Source organism: Elephantulus edwardii, unplaced genomic scaffold (genome assembly GCF_000299155.1).
Source record: "Elephantulus edwardii isolate Elephantulus edwardi_28Jun2011 unplaced genomic scaffold, EleEdw1.0 scaffold00121, whole genome shotgun sequence".
NCBI classification, from domain to species: domain Eukaryota; kingdom Metazoa; phylum Chordata; class Mammalia; order Macroscelidea; family Macroscelididae; genus Elephantulus; species Elephantulus edwardii.
In genome coordinates, this window is record NW_006399871.1 from 1363441 (window position 1) to 1372136 (window position 8696).

Genomic DNA, 8696 nt, shown 5'->3' on the forward strand with positions numbered 1-8696 from the left:
GCCACGGCTCCTGCTTATGACCTTGATCTTTCTGTGCTTGCCCAGACCTGGTCTGAGCCATCAGAAGCTGAAGTGTGCACTCCGTGCTTTCTGAGTACCACCTGCATGCCCAGCCTGTCTGGGGCACTTTTGCGGATTCCAGATTTTCGGGCTCTATGTGTTGCTTTAGCATGAGCTCCAGACAGGGTTGTGCTCTGTCCTCACCTGGATGTAGCCCAACTCTTCCTTCTTCCTTCACTCTAAAAACATTCCAGTTCTACTTATTAAGAATTCCCACGTGCCCTCCACCCTTCCTACCAACATGTACAAGCCCGTCTTCTGCCTATTCCCCAACCCTGAGTGGAGTGGGCTGGAACTACCAACCTAGCCCTGGAAGGCTGCTGTCCACATGGTATCCTTGTTGATTAGAAGCTTGGGGGAGAAACTGGGGCTCTTTATCTTATATCAGGGTCACTTAGTGACCTTCTTTTCTTTTGTGTTATTGTCCCCCTTAACCCCCAAGACTCACATATGTAATGAATACCTGCCTGGGAAGCAAAACTGCGGATTAAAGGCATTTAAATTTTTCCATTTCTGATTTGGCACCTGGATGTGTGTCCAAGTGTGCCTACCCACCACACTTGAGCAGGTGCTTCTGGCAAGGGGATTAGATATGGAACCTGTAAGCCATCTGACAAACCCAAAGCACATCCCTGGCTCTTCTTAAGAGGCTGAAGTCCTTCACGGCCCCATGCTGTTTTTTTAATAAGCCAGGCTATTTGTCTCCCTTTGGTTTATCTAACTGTTCTGCCTCCCTTTGGTTTTCCCTGGCTTTGAACCTGGGGACTACTATATGGTATTATTGCTGTTGTGTTGGACTTGGAAGATAGGATGCATGTGAGGCTCAACAGCTTTTTTTTTGGAAAATTTGGTAAATTTTTGGTGGCCTCCCTCTGATCTCATCCATCAGTGTTCTCTGATTTTTCTGAGAGGATGATAACTCAGGGAGTAGTGTGTTTGAGAAGGGAGGACCCTGGGAGTCAGTACAGCGCTTGGTGTACATCAAAATCAATAAACTCTTGTGGAATGAATGTCCATGCTGCTGCTTGTGTCTGCCCAGTGAGAAAGCTGGGGACCCTCAAAAGAAGCCAAGTTACCAGGTTGCTCTGTCAGGCTGGCTCCACCATGCTGTGGCTTCCTCCGCCCTCCCCCACTCCTTTGCAGAACTTTGATCCTTTGTAGGCAGGACAGTCCACAGGGGGGAGGTCCAGTCCCTGCTTTAGGCAGCTCAGAATGTCCTGATAAGTCACCTGAAAGGGCCTGGGGCTGGTTTTCTGCAGTTTGGAAGCTCAGCTCTCTTTGAAAGCCTGCCCTGCCCTTGGGGCTTCCTGTTCTGAATGGATTAAATGCCTTTCTGGGCAGGGGTCGGACTACATCTCCCAGCGTGCCTGGCAGAGGGACAGCCTCGGCTCTGGCAACACCAGTTACTGGCTACGATGCATCGGGCAGGGAGTGTGGTGGCTTGGCTGGGCTCTCGCCTGTGGGCAGCCCCCTTGACCTTGAGTCGATCATTCAGTTGCACTCAGGTGGGACAGAGGGTGTTGGGGGCGGTGGGACAGAGGGTGTTGGGGGCGGTGGGACAGAGGGTGTTGGGGGCTGGGGCTCAGCCTTGGAGGGTGGAAAGGCAGGCGGCTGGCCAGCTGGGCCGGTGATCAGGGTCCTGGCCGCCCGCAGGACTCGCTCCGCAGGACACCGCTCTACGACTTGCACATGGGCCATGGTGGGAAGATGGTGGCGTTTGCGGGCTGGAGCCTGCCCCTGCAGTACCAGGACAGCCACATTAACTCCCATCTGCACACACGCCATCACTGCTCGCTCTTTGATGTGTCCCACATGCTGCAGGTGAGCCAGGGGACAGCAAATCAGCCCAGCTCTTCTCCCATTTACAGTGGGCAGTCCTTGTGGGGCTGGATTACCCAATAAGCGAGGCACCTTTGGGTCCTTCCCACCCATCTGCAGTGCTCAATTTCACCTGTCCCTCACCACATCAAAGGTGTAGTAAAAGCTATTTGAAATTGCTCGCCACGGGTTAGTAAGTGAACACAGTTAAATATAAATGTATCTTATCCAATACAAGCCAGTGCCTATTGTGCTTCTGGTTCACCCAACCCTGAGTCTCCTAGGAGCTAGAGCCTAAGGGACAACTTGCCAGATCTAGGTGTTCCCACAAGTACCATGAGTGTGTTCCTGAGGAAATTTATTCAGGGAATCTCTTGATTGACCTCTGCCAATCTATCCAGCCTGCTTCCATTTAATGGGGTGTCTTAATATCCTGGGCTTTCCAGAACTAACACTGTCCTCATCAATGGCCCTGGGTATTGGTCTGGAAAAGGGGTATTTCAGGAATGTGTTTGGTCTTTTTTGAGTTCCCTGACTTCCGTCCACATCTCCCAGTGAGTCCCACCGTCTCCTAGAGGATACAGGGGATCAGTCGTGGGGATTCTGCCATCTGAGGGTTGTAAGACAGGCAAAATACTGCAGTTGGGCTGGCCTGTGCTGTGGATGGCAGGGTGGGTGCCTCCTTGCCCAGCACTTTCTCTGACTGCAGCTGTTGCAGGGGTCTGAGCCTTTGATCTCTTCCTCAGACCAAGATATTTGGCCGTGACCGTGTGAAGCTGATGGAGAGTCTAGTGGTCGGAGATATTGCTGAACTACGGCCAAACCAAGTAGGTCCTTTATCTTTTATTTCTGCTCAGTAGATGTTCTCAGCCATGTTTGTTGTTACAAACATGAGCCTCTACTATGTGGAGTTGGGACCAAAGACATGGTCCAGACATAGCTTCTCAAGGTTGCAGTCCCTGAGTCATGACCAGATATCGAGCTATCTGTAGGACAAGAACTGTTTCAGCCCATCAGACTAAACACACACATACACACACACACACACACACACACACACACACACACATACACACACACTCAACTCATAGGAACCTTCCACTGTGTTTCTGAGGCTGTACCTGAAAACTGGAGGAGACTGCCAGTCTTTATCTCATGGAGTTGCTGGAGGATACAAACCACAGAGATGCTTATTTGGGGTTAACAGCCTAATTATTCTGTGTCATGCCACCAGAGCGCCCCCACTGCCCCGTCAGAGTTTGCCCTTGATTTGACTATGACTCATAGTGACCCTATGAACAACAGATCTGAACCCTGTCCCATCCTGTGCCGTATTTCTCCATCTCTGCCACATTTTTTTTTAAATTTTATTATTTTCTTGTGTGTGTACCATCAAATCAGATCTGACTGGTACAGGAGGAGATTGTTCCTCCTTCTCCAGCAGAGCATCTGGTGGATTTGAACCATGCACCTCTTGGATTGCAGTGCAGCTTCTTGCCACTAGGTCACCAGAGCTTGCCACCATCTCTGCCATATTTGAGTCCTTGTTACAATCATTGTGCTAATCCATCTTGTTGAGGGTGTTTCTCTCTTACAGACTCTCCACCTTTTCAAGCATGATGTCTTTTTCCAAAAACTAGCCCTTTCTAAAAGCATGCCTAAAATATGTGAGACAAAGTTTCACTATCCTTCCTTCAAGGAGCACCCTAGTTGCATGTTCTCCGAGATTTAGCCCATCAGGATAGGAGGCCAGAAACCTGAGTTCTTACGTTGTTCTACAACCTTCCATGGTACTTGGCTCCTCACTTCTCATAATATGGTCTCAAACCCAGTAGCCTCATCACCACCTAGGAGTTTAAGATTATCCTTTCAGGACTTGGCCCAGGCATTTGTAATCAGAACCTGTTCTTTGACAAGTCTCCTGGGAGATTCATGTGACCTCTGAACCTCAGTGGTGAACTTATTCAGTGAAAGGTTGAGTGAGGCATTGCTCTAAGAGTGTGGGAGATTGTTAAGGTGAATTTTGCAGCATCTGCCCTGGAGTTGGGGCATGAGCTGAGTTGTCCCATTCCAAGCCTGAGTGGGATAAGGAAACAAGTCCTAGGTGTACCACATTAAATGTGACATAGGGCTCTCAGTGCTGACTTGGGAGGACTGTAGAAGACCACCAGATTGATTGAGGACATGTGCAAAATGGGGACCAGGTGAAACCTTTCTTGGTGCATGAGCCTCAGAAACCCTAGGCTGTGTTCAGGGACCCAGGCGGCCCTAGTTTTGTACCTTGCCCCCCCCCCCCCAGTCCTCCTATGCATGAAGACTGGTGAGTTCATGGTAGCTGTGTGGGCCAGAGGTATCTTTGGCTAACCCTTGGCCTTGACCTCCTGGACCCAGAAGTAAACATACTCCACTTTGGTGCCAGGGAACACTGTCACTGTTCACCAATGAGGCTGGAGGCATTCTAGACGACTTGATCGTGACCAACACCTCTGAGGAACACCTGTATGTGGTGTCCAATGCTGGCTGCAGGGACAAGGACTTGGCACTCATGAAGGTACAACACTTTCTATGTACTCGACATCCTTCCTTCCTTGTTCATGGGTGGCAGTCTTGGAGACCAGGATGTGCTTGGCATGGACTAGGGGCTCAGCAAATGGCTCTTTGAGTAACAACTGAGAGCTCCTTAGAAAAGCTGGGGTTTGGTGGAGAGAGGAGCAGGTGAAGCAGATTTTGGCCCCAGAGTGAGCAGCTTCTGGGGAACAGCGGAGAGACCTGGGCTTGAGTCATCATTACCATTTAGTAGCCTTGTAACTTTGGGAGTCGCCTAGTATCTCTGAGGCTTAGCCTCTTTTTAAGGTAAGAACCAACCTCTTGTCTTGTTGCCCAGATCTTTGGTGCCTGGTTCATGGTAGGCACAGGATCATAGTTATCTAGTGTTGCTGTAATAGAGATACCACAAGTGAATGGTTTTGACAAAAATTTTTTCTTCTACAGTCCAAATTCAAAGTATCAGCTCTAGGGGAAGACCCTTTCTCTCTTGGTTTTGGAGGAAAGTTCTTGTTTCCTTCAGCATCCTTAGGCTTTGTGTTCCTTGGAGATCTGTGTGTCTTGACCTATCTTGGTGTCAAGGCACTTTACAGCACAGGGGCCAAGGTCTAAAGAGCACACTCCACTTCTGGTGATACTGAGGTTCCCCTCTTCCCTCCTCTTTTATCTCTTATGACAAAAAAGGTGTTACAAGCCACACTCTAGAGAAGCTCCCCTTACTTAGATAAGGGCTGTGTTACACTCTATCCTTAGACCTTTTGCTCCTCTTTAGTTTATCAGATACGGGTGACCATGACACAGCTTCCACATTTTATCATTACATTAATATATTTGGGAGATAACACATAATTCAACCCATGACCCATAGTGGTATTTTTGTTTCTTTCAGAACAAGGTCAGGGAGCTTCAGAACATAGGCCATGATGTGGGCTTGGAGGTGGTGGAGAATGCCCTCCTGGCTCTGCAAGGTGAGAGGGCCAGCCTGGGGCTGGAACTGAGCTGTCTCCCTGGCTTAGCTCAGAAGCCTAGGGCCAGGGAAATCATGGCCTTGTGAGCCATAATGCCAAGTTATATATCTTCCTCTTTCCCCATCTACCATGCTCCATGGGTTGAGGTAAAGGTGTCTCCTCTGATCTGCAAAGAAGGGATGAACATCTCAGGGTTTGTCCTTGGTTACTGGTTCCCTGGGCCCAGGTCCCACTTCAGCCCAGGTGCTGCAGGCTGGCGTGACAGATGACCTGAAGAAGTTGCCCTTCATGACCAGCGCTGTGATGGAAGTGTTTGGCGTGTCTGGCTGTCGTGTGACCCGCTGTGGCTACACAGGCGAAGATGGTGTAGAGGTTTGTTGAACAGTGGGCCTGGGTGTTTGCAAGCACAGTAAGTACTGTGGGGCTGGTGCTCATCTGCCCTGTGGAATCCCATGCAGATCTCAGTGCCAGCATCAAGGGCAGTTCACCTGGCAATGACTCTGCTGGAAAACCCAGAGGTGAAGCTGGCTGGACTGGCAGCAAGGGACAGCCTACGCCTGGAGGCAGGACTCTGCCTTTATGGGAATGACATTGATGAACATACCACACCAGTGGAGGGCAGCCTCAGTTGGACATTGGGTGAGTTAGCCTGGCACTCAAGGATGGGATTTTGAAGGTTTGAATGGTCCTTGGTGGTATCAGCCAGTCCTTGACGAATTCTTAAGTTGTATAGCCTGGAACAAAAGACTCGTTCTCCCTGAGCCTCCATTTTTTCAGCAGTGTCACTGTGGCCTTGCTTGTTGGAAGCTGATGACCTCTGGCAGGTCAAGGTACACAGCAGACTTCTGGACCAGGGGATGGGAGTTGGTGACTGACTGCAGTGCAGGGGAGGGGAGCAGTGTCAATGTTAGATGGATGTCCCTTGAGGCCCGTATAACTGGAGCCTCTTGTGGCCAGGGCTTCTACAGGCTGTGACTGCTATCTGGTGTGTCATATTCCAGGGAAGCGTCGCCGAGCTGCCATGGATTTTCCCGGAGCTGAAGTCATTGTTCCTCAGCTTAAGGGCAAGGTGCCGCGGAGGCGTGTGGGGCTGATGTGTGAGGGGGCACCTGTGAGGGCACACAGCCCCATCCTGAGCATGGAGGGTACTGTAATTGGTAGGTGGACCAATGAAGTCAGAGAGCCCTTTGTCCCAAAACTTTCCCCGAAGTGCTGGGCTGGCAGGGCGGTGTTGATGCTTGGCTTATGCCCTAACAGGTACGGTAACCAGTGGCTGTCCCTCACCCAGCCTGAAGAAGAACGTGGCGATGGGTTATGTGTCCTCCCAGTACAGCCGGCCAGGAACTGAAGTGCTGGTAGAAGTGCGTCGGAAGCAGCAGGCGGCTGTGGTCAGCAAGATGCCCTTCGTGCCTACAAACTACTATACCCTTAAGTGAGGGGAGTTCAGGGCAGAACCCTGCTCTTCAAGAACCCTGCCTTTGAGGGTACTTTCTAAGTGATTTGCTGGGGCTGAGAGAGAACCTGAAAAGGGTAGGGCTGGGGTGAGGTGGTTGGGTAGAGGCTATTTGGTTGAAGGTGGCCCACCACCTGTTCTGTCCTGTCCAACTCTGTGCTATTTATTCCAACTTCGGGACTAGCTTATCCGTGCTCCCAGAGCAGACTCCCCACACTGGAGGCTGGGCTGTGAGAAACACCAGTTCTGACGTCTCCCTTCCACCCTGCCACGCTCTGCCTATGGAGCAGTGGTTCATCTTTGAAGGAAGGATGAAGCCTCCTTGACCTACCTCTGATTTTTCTAACACTACTAAGGGCTATTACCTTGGCCAGTGCCAGCTTAGGCTAATTCCTTCAATTCCTCTGCGTCGTCCCCCCCCCCCCAAAGCAAACTGTCACTTTTCCCTGGGCAGGAATAAGGGACTCACTCTTCTTATTCCCAATTTGGCCCAGAAACCAAATGGTCAGCTATGATTGGGTTCTGACTCAATAGTGGCAAGAGCCAAGGAGAGAGAGTAGTAGACTATTCCAAGCATACCACCTCTTTTGAGTTGTAAGGGCAGGGTCACCGCCAGACCCAGCCTTACCCTGGGGTGACCTTTACCCTTGGGATAAAGGCTATACTGACTCCTGAAAAAAAAAAAATTAAATGAGCTCCCTTCCTTGTTTGCCATAACTGTTCATTTTATTGTGTTTTATCCATAGCATTTCTATGGTGTCAGCCATGCTGGCCTCCATTATAGGCTTAGAATGAGTTTTCCTTGAGAGGGGCAGGCCTATTAAGGACAGACAGACGGTTGTGTCTGTTGCACCTCCCATTTTCACTCTCTTAGGGAGCTGGCATCATCTCTCTACCTCTGCAAGTGCTTATTATATTCTGGTTCCTGAGGAGCAGCAGCCCCTCCTGGGTGTTCCCTCTCCCCGTCACCCTTGTGCATATCTTATGCTGTCTGAATAGCCATACAACTGATCTACTTCCATTTTTAATCAGTCACTTTCTTGGTTGAGCCTGGGTGAGATGATAAGCCCAGATTCCCTGTGTGGTGATAAGTGGTGGGTGGAAAGCCCATTAATCTGTCAGCCTATGGACATCTCTGGAGTAAGTCCTGTGCTCAGTGCAGCCCCACTTCCAGTGTCCCTTTATAATAAGGATAGCCCAGCAAAGGCTGCCATATAGAAATGTGCGCTCTAACAGAGGAAGCTGGCAACGGGACCAAGAGGTAGCTGGTGGCCCAGCAAAGGCAGGTACAGGACCATCCTGCTTTCAGGAACCAGTATTTCTTTGGGGGTGTTTTGCAGGGTATAGCTGGAAGCTCCTCTGGCTTGCTGTGGAGGTGGTAGGCCTGCCTGGCTATGAAATTCCTGCACTGAGATGGTGCTGGTAAGAAGCTAAGCCTTGGGACTCTTAGGATGAGGCTCCTGTAATCCCAAGTTGAGATGGGATGTGAGGAGGCTGCAAGGCAAGATGAAGCTGCTCTGTACTGATTAGTTACCTACCAGTGAAGGGACAGAGGTGATACTTGATCCCTCTTGGGATATTTCAGTGGTGGGAATGGGAGGCCACCCTGGGAGCTCAGCTGGTAAACTGTTCCACCACAAAGATTGAAGAATATTGTAAGGACATTCAGTGCCTCCATGACAGGATGGTACCACCTACCCCATCATGGACCTTATATCCAGTTAAGTAACTTTGTAGTACCTCCCAGTCAGGGGCAGGATGTTGACATGAGATCCCTATGGGCATTTCAGCAAAGGCCTATACTAGGCTATAGTGGACCATCTCTCCCAAAGTATAAGGCCTGGATAAGGCCC

At 50.2% G+C, this 8696-nt stretch overlaps 1 protein-coding gene across 3 annotated transcripts; it reads left to right on the forward strand.

The window, feature by feature from the left end:
- The first annotated feature begins 1474 nt into the window (after nt 1-1474).
- Nucleotides 1475-6826, forward strand: AMT (aminomethyltransferase). Of its 3 annotated transcripts, XM_006892909.1 has the most exons (9): nt 1475-1565; nt 1714-1881; nt 2625-2705; nt 4298-4429; nt 5312-5390; nt 5617-5762; nt 5849-6029; nt 6392-6547; nt 6648-6826. In XM_006892909.1, the coding sequence occupies exons 1-9, from the start codon at nt 1476-1478 to the stop codon at nt 6824-6826; spliced, it is 1212 nt and encodes a 403-aa protein (XP_006892971.1). In that variant the 5' UTR covers nt 1475. The 3 variants fall into 3 exon arrangements, with proteins under 3 accessions (XP_006892971.1, XP_006892972.1, XP_006892973.1); XM_006892910.1 differs by lacking the exon at nt 4298-4429 and having other exon boundaries at nt 1476-1565; XM_006892911.1 differs by lacking the exon at nt 1714-1881 and having other exon boundaries at nt 1476-1565.
- Nucleotides 6827-8696: the final 1870 nt, after the last annotated feature.